Source organism: Sciurus carolinensis, chromosome 16, assembly GCF_902686445.1.
Source record: "Sciurus carolinensis chromosome 16, mSciCar1.2, whole genome shotgun sequence".
NCBI lineage: Eukaryota > Metazoa > Chordata > Mammalia > Rodentia > Sciuridae > Sciurus > Sciurus carolinensis.
Genome location: NC_062228.1, coordinates 6,686,240 through 6,703,654, shown reverse-complemented (window position 1 = coordinate 6,703,654; position 17,415 = coordinate 6,686,240). Strand labels below are relative to the sequence as shown.

Sequence of the window (17,415 nt, the reverse complement as noted above, 5' to 3'; positions counted from 1 at the left end):
AACTGGGTCTCTGCTCTGTTCCCCTCACCCAGGCTCAGCAGCAAGCATGTCTGCGCTTCCTGGAGTGGAGGCAGCAACCCGGCTCAGTGGCCTGGCTAGAAATCGCCCTCACTGGCTTTCAGCACATGTACACTGATGTCACACTTAGGACCCCAACCTTCCCAAAGGCAGTGAGAGAGGGGCAATGCTCCCACGCCGCGGGGTCCACAGATGCTCAGCTGTCCAGAGCACCTTCCTCCCTCCCCGTCAATGGCATTTTAGCTCCAGGACCCGGGAATGTCCAGACAACCAAGTAGGCCCCTCCCGGCAGAAGTCGGGCAGTGTGTCCAACACGGGCGTCAGCAGACACAGACCTCAGCAGGGAAACGGTCGCCTCCGACCAAGAGAATAAAAGTGGGATCTGACCAGAGAGCAAGGCAGGACAAGGGCTGTACGTAGAAGCAGGATGCCCTATTAAAGTTCAAATTTCAGATAAATATCCGATCATTTTAAATGTAAGTAGATCCCAGACGCTGCATGGCACAAATGTACGCTAAAATATCACGTTCCACTGTTGGAAATTCAGATTTCCCCAGGCAACCTGCACTTCTGTCTGCTAAACGTGGGGTCTTCGAACCCCGATGTGTCCCAACAGGAGCAGGACTTACCTGATGGCCTCTGCGATCCGAGTGCTCTCCTTCCTCCGGTCGCTGGACAGCCGGCCAATTAGGTAGGAATAGTCCAGGCCGCTGCAGAACACGCTCCCCACCGCGCTGAGGAGCAGCAGCTTGCTGTCGTCCGTGGCCGCGTTGCACAGCGCGCGCCGGACCTCCTTCATGTTCTGCGGGCAGAGGTGCATTGCGGGGTGGGGTGTCAGTGCCTGTCCTGTGAGCCGGGCGCCTGACTCCCCGAGGTGGGGTGAGCAGATCTGCTTCTGCCAGTGAAGGCAGCCTGCCCCCGACACAAGCACGTCCACAGCAAGCGAGGAAGCCCTGGACACCATTCCCAAGCAAACACAGGAGCTAATAAGGAGCCTGGAGCCTGGCTGGGAGCCAGTCAATCCCTGGTAAATCTCTACAAATCCTCTTCTGGCATTTGCTAGTAGAGCCCTTTACAAGGTGCGGAAAAACAGCCGTGCGCAGCCCAGGTGAGGACACTAAGCCCTCTCTCGATGGCTCAGTTCAGTCACGCTCTTGTCTATCCTTGGTTCAGCCCAGCCCCTCACAGAGCCTGTTGGTGGCTCATGGCAAATGGGCTTTGGCATCAGAGCTAGCCCTGGGTTCAAGTCCTGCTGCAGTAAGGAAAGCCTGAGTGAGCTGTGGCTCTGCCACGTCCCAGTGACATGACCTGGGACGTGCCGAGGGCACGCAGTTCCTCATCCACGGGCGGGACCACAGCTGCCCCTTCAAGCACTCCCGTGAGGACTGAAGGGAAGGGGAGGGTGCTCTGGCCACCTGCAGGCACCCATCCTAAGAGGGGTGGTGAATTCTAGACAAGGAGCGTTTCCTTCCTCCCCTTCATGCCACTAAGGGGTTCTGGCTGCCCAGCTAGATTGTGATTTTAATATTGACAAGAGTGAATCTCTCTCCTCTCACTGCCTCCACCTTCTCAGAGCCTACCATGGTTCCTGGTATACAAGGGACACTCAAACATTGCTCGTTTCATCACACAGCAGCTCTCTCCCAGCCTCTTCCTCCAACCGCCAAAGAAAATCATCCAGGTTGCCTTCTCACATCTGGGAGCCTCGGACACAGGTGTGGCTGCCTCTCGAGGCGTCTGTTGTGGTTTGGAGGTGAGGTGTCCCCAAGAGCTCACATGTGAGGCAATGCAGGGAGGTTCGAGGAGAAATGACTAGGCTGTGCGAGCCTTAGCCCAATCTGTGAATTAATCCCCTGATGGGGTTAAGTGGGTGGTGACTGAAGGGGGGTAGGGTGTGGCTGGAGGAGGTGGGTCCCTGGGGGCCTGCCTTTGGGGTATCAGGTATCTGGCGGGTGGAGTCTCTCTCTGCTTCCTGGTCATCATGTGAGCCCCTCCCTCTGCCACACTCTTCCACCATGATGTTCTGTCTCACCTGGAGCCCCAAGGAATGGAGCCGGCTGTCCATGGACAGACCCCTGGAACCTTGAGTCCCTAAATAAACTTTTCCTCCTCTACAACTGTTCTGGTTGGGTCCTTTAGTCACAGCAGTGAAAAAGTTGATTTTGGCCCTTTGGGCTAATAATGCCCTCCGTAAAAAGCGGTCTGGCTTTTGGAGCAGTGGGGTGTGAATTCTGCAGAGGGCAGAGCTCTCCCACCTCCCAGAGGTTATGGTGGAGCCAGGGTCTGAAGCTGACCACTGCCACGTGCACCCTGGCTACAGCGGCCAGAGCCTCAGCCAGGACCTCAAAGTCTGGGCACTGGGTCAACTGACCCCAGGAGCCCTCACATTCTCACTCCTTCCAGTCACACTCCTGCAGGAGATGCTGCATACACAATTTTTCTTGGGAGCCTGGGAATTCAGTATGAATTCACACGGTAGCGTGGCCAGGCTGCAGGAGCACGAGACGTGGAGACAGAAAGCCTGTTGAAATCCACTCCATCATTAACCAGCACGGCCTCTGCCACCTGCTCCCCATCCCACAGTCGGAAGACGTGGCTCAAACAATTTATCTCTGCTGTAGGAAAAGTTTCCCCTGAGAACTTTAAACTCCAAGCCTGCTCTGTATGTGGATCTGAAGTTTTGAGTTACCATATTCACACAGGAGAGAAATCTCCACGCTAGAAAAATTAACATGGAAATTGGACACGGCTAGTGACAACCCGAGATTCTCATCAAAATGAATGTAAAAATACTCTGGAGAGAAACTGAAACCAAGGCTGCACGAGGACCGTCCTAGGAAAACAGTCCCTGCTGAGGCTGAGCTCACAACCCAAAATTACAGAACACTCCAGGAGACACAAGTACTGACTCAACAGACAGCAAGACGACCTTAAGTGACTCTGATCTAAAGAGACCGCAACCGAAAACACTCCAAAGAAAAGAGAGAGGAAGGAAAGAGAAGAACAACAAGGAAAGCACAGAAGACTACGGAAAAATAGATTTAAAGGGGGAAAAGCTTCCCACAGTGAAAAATAGCCGTGGACACCTGCTGAGACTCACAGCGATGAGATGGAGCCAAAGGGAGGACAGGTGAAGCAACGGTCCTGCGTCTGGAGCACGGGAGCAGGTGGAAGATGTGTACAGGAGGGTCAAGGGCCAGCATGGTGGCCCAGGAGGTCCGAGACGGGGCTCTAGGGTCTCCCAGGAGGTCACAGAGAATAGGGGAGAGGCAGGATCCAAAGAGGTGAAGTAGGAACACCAGGGCCCAGCTGCATTCCCACCCAGGGGCTCACGAGAGGACCTGCTTCCTCGCCTTCTCAGCATCCAGAGGTGCCTGCCCCGTCCCCAGAGCCAGCCACGGGCAGCAGGGTCCTGCTCACTTTCTCGCCTGGCTTCTCTCCCACAGGGACTCCTCTGCCCACCTCCTCTACACTGAGGGACCCTGTGATCACACTCCAGGACATCCAGCATCATCTCTGCATCCTAATGCAGCTGGTCAGCAACCTCAATTCCTTCTGAGACCTTCATTCCCTGCCACGTAACCTAACGCATAGGGGCTTGGAACTGGGCATCTCTGGGGACAGGGTATCAGTCTACCTTACACAGACCAAAATTCTGAAGTTCAAGAATTACAGAAAGCTAAGCAGAAGAAATAACAATAAAGGGATGTGTGGATATAACATTTTAAGACTTCATGATATCGAAGACAAAACAGATCTTTAATATTACCCAGAGGCAAAAGAAAGCTCATCTCCAAAGGGCCAACATTTGACCGCAGGTAGAAGTCCAAAGAGCAGAAAAAAAAAATGCCAGAAGAAAGTAATACAATGTAAAAAACAAATATCATAAAAAAACATCTGTCAAGTTCTTCACCCAGCTCAACTGCCATCTGGGGTAAGGGTAAAAATCAGGCATTTTCAGCCCGAGGTTTACCACGCTCAGACACACACACCCCAACTGTAAAGGGATGTCCTTCAAGAAGAAGAGAACTATAAGCAGAGAGAAACACTGATATGCAAAGAAACTGGAGAAGGCGTCGCCAAACCCGCGTAAGGACTGACATAACGCCAAGGCTGCAGTCTGATCTGGGCTGTCCCCAGAGGCTCCTGTGTTAAAAGGCTTGGCCCCCGGCTATTGGGAGGCGGCGGAAGCCTCAGGAGGTGGGGCCCAGTGGAAGGGAGTTGTGTCACTGGGGGTGTGGCCTTGAAGGGGACAGTGAGACCCTGGCCCTGTCCTTTCTCTTTTTGCTTCCTGGGTGCCATGCGCAGAACAGGCTTCTTCTGCCACATGCTCCTCACATGGTCAATATGGCCTCACCACCGGCTCAAGAGCAACGGGGCCAAGCGAACATAGACTGAAACCTCTGCAGCCAGGCCCGAATAAATCTTTCCACCTTTCAGTTGCTTACCTCAGGTGTTTTGTCACAGTGACAACCACAGTACTAATACTGACTAACTTGAGGGTGGGAGGCAATGCTACTGTGTCAGAAAGCAGGGGAATGACCAGGGAGGGAGCGTGCCAAGCCTAATGTTTAAGAGTGGCGCGGAGGGCTTGATCACACTGAGGCTTTGCTACAAGGAATCACAACGAAGGTGGAGAAACTAAGGAAACCTCACTCGCTCAACTGAGGAGGAGTTAGGGAAGCTAGGGGAGGAGAGAACTAAGTGCACAGAGCACATGGCAATAGGAAAACGTCACGGTGCTGGCCTGCAGGAGCATCCAGTCTCAGGGAGGACGGCATGGGCCGGGCGTTCAGAGGATCGTTATTAATCATTCAAGGGGCATGATCCTAGGTCTCAGGGGTGATATTCTGAAAGCACTGTTTTTTCAAATCACACTTTTAAAAGAACCCCACTTATTAAGCACCTAGGCTGCCAGGAACTGCATCAGGTAACTGCCTCCAAATACTGTATTCCAAACAAATTCTGCAAGATAGAGAACAGCATCCCAAACTCGCAGGTGAAGCAATGAAGATTCAGAGAGGTGAAGAAAGCTGTCCAAGGCATACCAGCACAAAGAGCAGGACTGTGATTCCAAATTCACACCCACACCCTTCACCTTCTACTACTGCAGGATGACTCATATAAATAGATGTATTTTAATGGAAAAGAGAGGGCCAGGCGGTAATCTGAACCAAGACTCTCCAGGCCCCAGCTCTGCTGGAAGGATGGGAGAAGCACATTCCTCGCTAATAGGGTGTAAGCCACAGATGTTCATTTTGAACATCAAAAAAGTGAACAGGCCACTGTCTTGCAGTTCCTTTAATCCATCTGCCACCAGAAATAGACACACTCTCACCTATATATGAACTCTGATTCTCTCAGAGGCGAATACAGGAAAACCCCGCTGCAAAGCTGTGAGCTGCAATTTCATGCATGACTCAGAGGGGCCTCTGCTGAAGCCATGCTTACCCGTCAATTTGTAAAAACAAGGCCAGACGCAGCAGCTGCCTCCTTTATGAATTAACTGAAAGTGATCAGCGTTCTGCTGCTACACCGGAACCAGAGACCAAGGTCGCGCCTCACTAGCGCACCTTCTCTTTGCTTCTCTGGTTTCGAGAACCTGACGCGGACCCACGGCCGAGGTTCCCCTTTCTTGAAGGACTCCAAGTTTCATGAAGTAACTGCTGCACGTGAAGTGAAGTGCTCTGAAACCCCTCCACTGCCTTGACCTCTGAGGCAGAACGTGCTGCTCCCAGGGAGTGTGCTCCTCAAAGGTCACGATCCGCTCAGAGCCTCTGCTGTGTGACGGGGACGCTGCTCGCGGCCTGCCTTCACTGTGAAGCCCTGATGGTCCCCTTTACGACTCCTGTCCCTGCTCCGCACTTCCCAGGGGCTGCCTGCACCTGCTGTGAGCTCTGCAGAGCGAGCCGGCTTCCCCAGAATGACTTCCAGCTTCTGAGCTGCCACGGGCTGGGAACCAGGCAGCTGAGTTCACAGGCGTGACCTGGGGGACAGGAGTAGCACCACGGTTCCTCCGCACACAGATCCCAGTCACCCCAGGACCACCTCAAAAGCAGACCCCACGAGGGGTCTCCAGAAGCCCCCAACTAGCTGCACTCTCTCCCTCTGTAAGGGCCCAAGAGCTGCACACCCTCACTGCCGTGCTCCTCAGGAGCCCCCTGCAGAGTGTGCACATCCTCGCCTGACCTGCTTTCCATGTCACTGAGACCCCTGTGACGGGCCACCTCTGAGATGGGCCTTACAGACCCCTCGCCTGGTCATCATGCCCTGTGCAATCCCGACCCTTGAGTGAGGACCGGACCTCACAATCTGCTTCTAAGAGAACATGCCAAAGTGATGGGATGTCACTTTCAAGAGGAGTTAGGTGGCAAAAAGACCACGGCTCTGTCTGGGCTACCTTCCCTTGCTGTCTCTTCTGGAGCCCTGGCTCTGGAGGAAGTGGGCTTCCACACCATGAGGAACCCCGGGGTCCACACGGCAGGTATCTGGTCAGTGAGGACCAAGGCTTGTCAAAAAACACATCAGTGAGTTTGGAAGTAGACTCCCCCCTCCACCAGCAAAGCCTGCAATGAAACTGTGACCCCAGCCAAACCGCTCCTGCCACCTGTGGGAGACCTGAGCAGGCTTCCGGCTAAGCCACACCCAGATTCCCAGCCCACAGAAAGGCGGGCTAACGAGTGCGCATGGTGTTAAGTCTGGGGCAATGTGTCAGACAGCAACTGGCAACTAACACAATCCCGTGAGAGCTGCACTTCACTCATCCGATACCGCCACGGCGCTTCAGTCAGACCTTTCACGTGATGGAATTTAACAAACGTTTCCTAATTAAAGGAATGTGCAGTTTTTACCCCATTAGAGTTTGGTTCTGAAATCTCCCCAAAGGCTCATGTGCTAAAGGCTTGGTCCCCAATGGTGTCACTATTGGGATGTGACAGAAACTTTAGGAGGTGGAGCCTTGTTGGGAGAGACGGGTCACTGCCTTTGGAGGATTTATTTTGTCCCTGGACCCTTTCTTGCTATCTCTGGTTCCAGATGCCATGAGATAAGCAGCTTTCCCCTACCACACCCTTCTGCCATGGTGTTCTGCCTAACCAAAGGCCCAGAAGCAGTGGAGCCAAGAGATCTCAGCTGAAGTTCCTCCAAAACTGAGCCAAAATAAATCTTTCTTTTTTAAAGTTGTTTTTCTCAGGTATTCTGTCACAGTGACAGAAAGCTGACTGACAGAAAACTGGTACCAAGCAGTGGGGTCATTGCTTTGTGTAAACTGACCATGTGGTCCAGAAGCCTTTGGAGCAGGTTTGTGAGATGAATTTGGAAATGTTTGGGGAAGCAGGTTAGACAAAAGCTAAGAATGGTATAAGCAGAGCTTACTGGGCAATGGAGACCAGAATGCTCACAGCAATGTGAACAAAAAAGACCATATTGATGAGGTTTCAGATGGAAATCAGGACACTGCTGGAAACTGCTAAGAGGCCATGATTCCAGTAAGGAGTTTGTCTATATTTTGTTCACGCCCTGAGACTTTGTGTGGAGGCTGAGTTTAAGTATGGTAGTGAATTAATCTGGTGGAGGAAATTTCAAGGCAGCACACCATTCAGACTGTAGCCTGGGTATTGCTGGCTGCTTTTAGTTAGACTGTTTTAGCTAGTTTTTGCATCATTGTGACCAAAACACCTGACAAGAACACCTTAGAGGAGGGAAAGTTTATTTGGGGCTCATGGTTTCAGAGGTCTTAGTCCACAGATGGCCATTCCAATGCTCTTGGCCCAAGGTGAGGCAGCATATCAGGGGGAAGGAGCCAAAAGAGGAAAGCTGCTCAGCTCACGGTGAAGTCAGGAAGCAGAGAGGGGAGTGGAAGTCGCCACAGGGAAAATGCCCTTCCAGGGCACACCCCCAGTGACCCCTCCTCCAGCCAGGCCCCGCCTGCCTACGGCTATCCCCAGTCACTCCACTCAAACTAGGATGGCCTGATTAGGTTACAGCTCTCGTAATCCAGTCATGCTTCCTAAATGTTCCTGCGCGACAGGCGCTTTGGGGGCACATCTCATATCTGAACCATAACATGGATATACAGTGAGAATTAGGAGTTTAAAGGACAGTGGGAAAATTCAAAAAAACCTGTAGTTTCACCAGGAAGGAAGTGTATCTAAAAGGTGGTCAAGGAAGGTGTGGTTGCTAAAGAAAGAAGCTGGAACTTCTCACAGGGACAATAGGAAAATAGCTTTCATGGCATTTTAAGAACTGTCAGATCCCACCCATACAAACTCAAGGACATAACAGTGTAAATTCCTTTGAAAGACTGCTTTGAAAAGACAGTGCTGGGTCACCCCACTGCCACAGGGGTGCCTAGGAAGTCTTTCCCCAAGATCCGTTTCACTGTGCTCAATCACCAAGGCCCTCAGAGGCTGCTCAGCTGTGATCTAAGGTAAGTCAAGCTCCTACTCCAATGGCAGGGGCCCATGGCAGGGTCCACATGGGCTGGCTCTGCAGGCATGCAGCATGTAAGGCTGGGGAGTCGCAGAAGCTTCTAACTAGATTCCAAAGATAGGTCGCCTTGAAATCTGGTCAACATGTCCAGCAGTGCACAAATTTCTGCCTCTGAGGCTAATTTGACTGATATCAGATACACAGCTAGGCAAAGAATTTCAATTGTGAAATTTCAGTTTCTCCACTAGCAAGCAAGGTGGGTCCTGCTGATGACCCTTAAGTGGTGTTTTAGTCAGCTATTGCACTGCCGTGACTAAAGGATCTGACCAGCACAATTACAGAGGAGGAAAGGTTTATTTGAGGGCTCATGGTTTCAGAAGTCTTAGTCCACAGAGGGCTGGCTCCATTCCTCGGGGTCTGAGGTGAGGCAGGACATCATGGAGGAAGAGCATGGCAGAAGCAGCTCACATCACCAGGGAGCAGAGAGAGAGAGAGAGACTCCACTCTCCAGATTCAAAATATAAATCCCATAGCCACGCCCCAATTCCCACCTCTTCCAGCCACACCCACACTTCAATGAATCCCATCAGGGATTAATTCACGGATTGGGTTAAGACTCCTACAACCCAATCATTTTTCCTCTGAACCTCCCTGCACTATCTTGCATGTGAGCTTTGGGGGACACCTCACCTCCAAACCATAACACGTGGCCTCTGTTTCATCTTAACCAGACCTGGAGCATTTGATGGATACTCCCGCGTACCAGGAGCCTGTCTGCACAAGGAAGCTCACAAGGAAGGTCCTGGGAGTGACTTCCCAAGGTAACACGAGAGGCAAGCTGGAGGAGAACGGATTCGAACCCAGGTCTATCAGAGTCCAAAACCCGCTTTCTTCCCTTACAACTGCCTCTTCCTGTCAGTGGAGTCCTTCTGGGACAACCCTGCCCCGCCAGCCAGCTCACCCAGAGGCGATCCACTCTGGTTGAGAGAGCTGCAATTACGGGATCGACAGCTCTCTCCCCTTCCCTTCCCTCCCACCTGTAGTGGCCAGTGCGCATTAGGAAAGGAATCCCTGATTAACCAACCACACCCGCAGCTCAGTAGGAGAGGGCCTGTGCGCCCCAGATCAGTCAAGCACAGGAGGCCTCTGGTTTCAGGGATGAGTGGAAAACACAAAGCTGCACCCAAGACAGAAGGAACTGGCATAGGTCAGCTTTACCCATTTCTTGAAGGAAAATGCTGTACCTTTTAAAAGTACGCTTTTAAAAAGTAGTGAAGTTGGGCTGGGGTTGTGGCTCAGTGGTAGAGCACTTGCCTAGCATGTGTGAGGCACTGGGTTCGATTCTCAGCACCACATACAAGTAAAATAAAGGTCCACTGACAACTAAAAAATATTTTTTTACAAAAGGTAGTGAAGTAGAAAAAAATCCAAGAAGCATTGGTTTCATGTGGATGTGTCATGATGAGCTTAAAATAACAGGGTTTTTGGGGATCTGAACACAGGGTGAGGTTGGAGCTCTGGACTGCTGTGATCCCACACAGAGGCCTACAAGGCAGAGGACCCGGGATGCTTCTGCTGAAGGTGGAGGAGCAGAGTCCCCCCACACTCCAGGCTTAGTAAAAGGGAAATGAGCCTTTACTAAGGGTGGCAACCACCAGCCCCACAAACCCACGGGCATTGGCCTGGCTCTTCCCTCAAAATCTGTCAATCACCCCAGACAGTCATGCCCACAGCTCCATAAAGGAATCGGTCTACGTAAATCATAAGGATAAGACATGCACACAAGCTCAAGGACACAGCACCGTGCACCCCATTCCACCTCCTGGCCTCCCGAGTGTACTGAAGCCACCAAGCAATGCCAGCTTGGTGAGCGGCCAGCCCTTGGCCATGTCCCCAGAACCCACCCGGTCGCAGTCCCGCCCTGTTCCCGCAGGGTACCGTGAGGATGGGAAGGAGGTCTGGAATGACGTCCCCAGCCTGCCCACCCCTCCCTCCACCCGGGCCCTTACCTCTGGCGTCAGCGCGTTGTTGTCCGAGGTCTGGCTGGACAGCAGGATGTGGGTGAACCCTTCCTCCTTCCGCACCACGATGTCTCGAAACCGACAGTTGCTCTCGTTCTGGCGGACGCTGTACCTGAGCCTCTTGTCAAAGACATAGTCCTTCTCTGCCTCCAGCTTCCTCTTCACGGGGCTGTGCAGGCTCAGCCCCCCATTGGTCAGTGCAGAGCCTTCCAAAATCAGAAGCACAAAGTGAGAAGCTGACATCGACCACGATCCCACAAGAGCACAGCCACAGGCATGTGGAAAGGCCCCATGCCCGGGACCCCCATGCACGCTCTGTTCTGGGGGTGAAGAGACTGGAGCTAAATGCTACATCTCCAAATTCAGAGGAGGACCTGGCGGCACAGTCCTGAGTCCCCTCCCTCTCCAGCACACTGGCCAGTGCAACAGGGAACCCACTGGTCACTGGGGAGGAAGCCCTGTCCAAGGCCGGACACCTTGGCACAGGTGAGAACAAGAGCAACACCAGCTGCCGGCCTTGGTCCATCTTGTGCTGTGTGCTGAGCACGGTCCCCAAACATGTCCTGAACATTGTGCCCTTCAACAGGAGAGCTGGGGATGAGGCCCGAGAGCCCAGCGCCACCCCAGGGCTGCCCTGAGCTGGGGAGGGCGAGGGCCAAACAGGCAGGGTCCTCGAGTCTGTCCTCTCCTCTTGTGAATCAGTCACAGCATCCGTGCACGTCCACACGTGCGTAGCAGCGTTCATAAACAGCCAGGGTGCCCTGGTTGGGAGGCCGACAGCCAGGCCATCAGGAGCTGCCCTGGGAGCTCTGGGGTCCTGGGAGAGTTGCCCAGGCCACCCCAAACCTCCCTCCAAAGCCCACATGGGAAGAGGCTCAAGGAGTATTTTTAAAGCACTTCCCAATGAAGGGGAAGAAGAGAGAAAGGTGTCAAATTACCAATCCCAGCAATGAGTGAGGGGCCATCACTCTTGATGACATGGAATTAAGAAGGTAACACAAGAAATACTGTGACCTGCTCCTGCCCATGCCTTCCACGAGTTAGGTGAAGTGGACCAACTCCTCGGAAGACACGAACTTCCAAAACACACATGAAGGGAAGACGTCGTTTCAATACGACTTTATCTACTAAACAAACTAAACCAATCATTAATCTTCTAAAAGAGAGGGCACTAGCCCAAGTGAATCATACCAAACATTTATGGAGGAAATAAAACGAATCTTCCACTACCCATTCCAGAACACAGAATCAAGGGACACTCCCTAACTCATGCAAGGAGCTGCGCGATGCCAGATAAAGATATGAGAAAACAGACCATAGAACAATCTCTCTCATGAACATGGATGCCAAATATCAGCAAACCAGTGCTAGCAAAGTGTATATGCTACGAACAGGCACGCAAGCTGGATCAACAGCTGAACACCAACGGGCGACGTCTGCCACGTCAGAGGGCTAGAGAAGAAAATCCGTGTGATTGTTATCAACTGATGCAAAGAAAAAAAAACCTTGCCAAATCCAATACAGGGTACTTCCCTGCTTGCTCAAGAGTATCCACAAAACACCTCCTGCTGACATCACACCCAGTCGCAGGAAGCTGCAGGCCTCCTCCTTAAAGTCTGAAGCAAGAAAAGAATGTCCCCTCTCTCTCGATATCACCTTGAAAATCCTGGCTAGTGCAAAAAGACAAGAAAAGGAAATAAAAGATTATAGGATTGAGAAGGCAGAAATGAAATGACTTCCTTTTACAAGTGGTGAGATTATTTATGCAGAAAGTATCAAAGAATAAAAGCAGGGGGAACCCCAATCACCACCATCCTGGAACAGACAGGAAAATCCAGAGGGGTCCTGACCCAGAAGATTAATGTACGAGTCCGTTACATTTCCACATCTAGCAATTAACAACTGGAACTTGACATTTAAAAAACAGTGCTGTTTACAAGAGCACCCAGAATACGAACTACTTAGGTAGGATTCTAATAAAATATGTATAAGATCTCTGTGGAAAACTACACATCTCTGAAGAGAGAAATCAAAGAAGAGTTAAATAAATCGAGCGATATTCTGTGTCCGTGAATGGGAATACTCAGACTTCTAAGACGTCAGTTCTCCCACCTTGACCTGCAGGTTCAATGCGACCCCAGTCAGAATTCCCTGAGCTGCTCTATGCATATCGCCACACTCATACAAAATGTTATTTAGGAAGGAAAAAAATCTGGATCATCCAAAATAAAACTGAGGAGTTAGAGCAAAGTTGGAGGACTCCCAGGACCCAACACAGGGACTTAACATAAAGCCTCGGTGTGGCACGGGAGAGAGAAGGGGGTGCAGGGCCAGCGCGCCCGAACAGAGTGCCCAGAAAGAGCCCAGGCGAGACGGCAGGGCGACCTGGCACAGGAGTGAAGACGCCTGAATGCAGAAAGGACAGACTCCCCCCAAGTGGCACTGAAGCCAGTGGACGTGCATTTGCGGAAGAAGAGAAGGACCTCGACAGGACTTCACGCCTCTCTCAACCTGGACCCTAGCCTAAGTGCAACACTGAAAAACTTTTAGAAGGTAAAAGGATGAAACCCGAGCGACCTTGGTTTTGGCAGTGAGCTTTTAGATACGGCACCAAAGGCAAGTTCTATGGAATAAGAAATTCAAACGTTGAGTATTACTAAAATCAACAATTTCAGATCCTGGAAGGACATTGTTAAAGGAACCAAAGGGCAAGCCATATACTGAGTGAAAATATTTTGCAAATATGGACCTGACAGATTTTTGTGTCCAAAATGTATAAAGGACTTGTACAAAGCAACAACAACCCAGCCGAAAACAAACAACCCAGTTGAAAAATGGGCAGAAGGTCTGAAGAGATGCCTCACCAGAAGAGGTACCCAGGTGCAGGGAAGCCACTGAAGCAGGCACCATCACTCACCAGTCAGGAGAGTGCAGTCACCTGCTGCACCTACACCAGGTGAGCCAGGAGACCCCGGAGCGTACACCAAGTGAGCCAGGAGACCGGCTGCCTTACACCAGATGAGCCAGGAGACCCCTGCGTGTACACCAGGTGAGCCGGGAGACCCCTGCATGTACACCAGGTGAGCCAGGAGACCGGCTGCCTTACACCAGGTGAGCCGGGAGACCCCCCTGCATGTACACCAGGTGAGCCGGGAGACCGGCTGCCTTACACCAGGTGAGCCAGGAGACCCCCCTGCATGTACACCAGGTGAGCCGGGAGACTCCCTGCGTGTACACCAGGTGAGCCGGGAGACCCCCTGCGTGTACACCAGGTAAGCCAGGAGACCGGCTGCCTTACACCAGGTGAGCCGGGAGACCCCCCTGCATGTACACCAGGTGAGCCGGGAGACTCCCTGCGTGTACACCAGGTGAGCCGGGAGACCCCCTGCGTGTACACCAGGTGAGCCGGGAGACCACGTGCACTTACACCAGGTGAGCCAGGAGACCACGTGCACTAACACCAGGTGAGCCAGGAGACCACGTGCACTAACACCAGGGGAGCCAGGAGACCACGTGCACTTACACCAGGTGAGCCAGTATCCAAAAGACTGAAGGTACCAAGTGCTAGTGAGGACAGAGAGCAACAGGGACTCACCTCACTGCTGACAGGAACATGAAATGCAACAGCCACATAGCAAGTGGCTGGGTCTGCTCTTAACAGGTGAACACAGCCTTAGCACAGGATTGTAGAGATTCATGTGCAAAAACTGTTTGGAAATCATAGAGCCACAAAACAGTAACAAACAAACTGAAAACAAATGCAGCTTTATTCACAATCATCCCAGATTGGAAGTAAACATGTCCTTTAATAGGTGAATGAATGTGCAAATATAATGGAAAAGCATTCAGTGACAAAGAGAAATCAGGCAGTAAGCCACAATATGATAGGAATGAATTTTCAATGCACGTCCAGGTAAAAGAAGTCAGTCTGAAAAAGTCAGAGCATTACATGATTCCAAGTGTATGACATCCTAGGAAAGGCGAAACTTTAAATCTGCAAAAAGATCAGTGGTTGCCAGCAGTTCAGAATAAGGGGAGGGTTGAAAGGGTGGGAGAGGGGATTTTTAGGGCAGTGCAACAATTCTGGATGATGCCGGAATGAAGAACCCAAGACAGAAGGCGCTGGTCAAAAGCCAAAAACTCTGCAGCCTGAGAGCACACTTCGAGTATGCACATCTGAATATCATTTAGGAGGCTTGGGGATCCTGGAGAGAATGTGGCCGAAGAACCCGGTGGTGCCACACAGGTGTGAAACCACCGCTCCAACGAAGGTCGGGGAACGAGGTGCTGACGCCGGCACGTTAGAACTGAGTGGGGTCCGCAACACGAAGGGAAAATTAAACTCTGGCTGAGCCCCTCCAAGTGATACAGCTGCTTCCCGAGGACGCCCAGCCTGGCCATTCCCATCCTACCGGTCCAGGTTAACGGCGACTGGACAGTTCAGCTAACGGACAGCAGAGGGAGGAACAGGGTCTTCACCAGAGTGGAGTTCAGAGAAGCAAAGGGGAGGCCAGAGTGAACCATGGGGCCCTGGGCAAGAGTGGCAGGTGACGCCAGCCAACTGGTTTAACTCAGCATGGACGGTCACGCACACAGCCGTCTGTATGTGAGTGTACACCCACACAGTGTGTCAACATCCCTCCACGTGGGCACCCTCACTCTCGGCTGAGGATCCAGAACCAGCGACATCCCATCTCAAACAGCACAGCTGGGCCGCAGAGCGGGGCTCCCACACCATTCTCAATGAGAGCCCAGGACAGCCTGGCCAGGTGGCTGGCTCCAGGGCTGGGGCAGGAAACATCCAAGACACGCGTGCCAGAAGGGAAGGAAGAACTGGAACACCAAAGCCACCTCCGCCATGATGGGGCGCTGGACAGACACAGGCCAGCGGAGACAGCTCCCACGCCAAAGTGGGGCCATCTGAAGGGCAAGTTAAGTACCGAGGGACTGTCACCGGAAATATATAGTGACCATCCATGAGTCCAAACTGATGTAAATAAAAGATGGAATAAATACAAGCAGAAGAGACCAATCTCCCACGCAGAGGAATTCCTATTAACTGACGTAACTATCGCGACCTCAGGGAAACAGTGACTCCTCTTCCCTGTGGCCATGTGGCGAGGACACTGCAGAAGTGGGGGTCCTAACTGCACTCTGGGGGGACCTGATACACCACCTCAGCCGGGTGGTCACCGCCAACACCAGCCGTGACGGGTCAGTGTGCAGTCTGAGTCCGACGTGCTGAGAAGGGTGCTCATCCTCTAGGCTCCCCAAGCTGACGACCCCAGGCAACCATGAGAAAACCATCAAGCGAATCCCAGGGGAGGGCACCCTGCCGGATGCCTGAGCAGCCTCCTCCGGCCCCTCAGTGTGCGGGTGTCAGAGCCAGGGAGCCTACACCTGGGACGCTGCACGCAGGCACCCGGGATGGATTCTGAACTGGCCTCGGCTCCAAAGTGAGAAGGTAAGACTCCTTCTCACTCAGGAACTCAGCCAGCTCTCCAATTTTTCTGTGATCCTAAGACTATTTAAAAAGCAGAGTTTGTCTCAAAGGGTAACTCAATAAACAGCAGCACTTCCCGGGTGTGCTGCGTGCAGCAGGCTGGAGAACGTCCCCCAGAGGTCCTGACACCTGCGTGTGCTTCAGGGTCCCCTTGCTGCCTGGGCAGCTCCAGGGCCAGGCGCTGAGAAGCAGGCTCCAGCCAACCCAGGAATTCCTCCGTCACTGTCACTGTCACCAGGAGCCACTCTGGGGCCAGGTGTGTGCTGAGAAGATATGCAAATCTCACTGATTTGTCAGCCTTTCTGCCAGGGGGTTGGGGGCTGCTCCCTCGTGGGGAAGTCACCTCTCGACTGCGGGAGGTGTGAGGATGCTCGGGAGCCCTTCCTGTGTGCTCTCTGCGCCCCCCACGGGCAGCAGGCAGCCTGCCAGACCCGAGCTCCAGGGACGTGCCCCACGTTCAGATCCTCAAGGGCGGGAGGATCAAACAGGTATTTGAAGGACCCACATGCAGTCGACACTGAATAAATGTGGGCTCTGATTTGCTTTATCACGTCGCAGCCCAGCTAAGCACGTTCTCCGAGCAACGTCTGCAGCTGACGTGAGTCTTTCTCTAAAGTAACGGAGGGAGTAAGGGAACCACACTGGCAGGTCCACAACCTGGCTTCCCACAATACCTGAGGCACCCGGGAGCCCACGGGAATTGCTGCCCAGACCCAGAGCCCCAGGTCCCCTCTGGGTGGGCCCAGACTCCTCTCCCCACTTGATTCTAGCAATGGCTCAGAAGCAGCAGGGTCAGACTCTTAATTAGCACCCGGGGTCTTGGCACCTCAGGCACTGGGCCCAAGGCAGGAACCAGGAAATGCTCTGCTGGGCACTGGCCTCTGGCAGGCCTGTCCCCTGGAGGTGAGTGGTCTCACTGTGCGGACGCTGTGGGCACCAGAGCTGGAGGCACAGCAGAGGTGCCGTGTCCCCAGCTTCAGAGACGCGGCCCCATTCTGTACTTTTCCGTTGCTCACAGCATCTGGGTTTGGTGGAACGTGGAGAAGCGGCCCCTGACACCCGGTGGGATGGTTTAATGAACCTCAGAAGTGAACACAAGTGTTTAATTAAAAGGCTCATTTTCAGAGAGCTGTCCCTTCAGGGTGAATGTCGGACCCCGGGCCAGGCAGCAGGGCTCCCTGACCCACTGGGCACAGGCTCTGCAGTGGCCTGGGCAGAATGTGCCAGAGCCTCGTTCACAGTGGTTCCCATCAGAGTCGCCGAGGCAGAGCTGGCTCTACCTGCCAAGAAGTCAGGGCTCCCAGCGTGGGTGCCTCTCCACTTCAGGCCGGCCAGGCCACCTCCCGGCCGAGCCACACGTTAGGGACAGCCACGCATGAGGGTGCAAGACCAGGAGCCTGTTCTGAGCAGCTCTGCGGCACTCAGAGTCCCATGGAGCGGCCA

General features: G+C 52.9%; 1 protein-coding gene across 1 annotated transcript in view; it reads right to left on the bottom strand.

Annotated features, from left to right (window-relative positions):
* Positions 1 to 17,415, bottom strand: part of Cdyl2 (chromodomain Y like 2) — a 162,787-nt gene that overhangs the window by 22,120 nt on the left and 123,252 nt on the right. Inside the window, exons 5-6 of the mRNA XM_047528958.1 lie at positions 10,458 to 10,675; positions 648 to 820 (exon numbers count right to left, since the gene is read on the bottom strand). Coding sequence (XP_047384914.1) covers positions 648 to 820; positions 10,458 to 10,675 — 391 coding nt within the window. The remainder of the gene's footprint in view (positions 1 to 647; positions 821 to 10,457; positions 10,676 to 17,415) is intronic.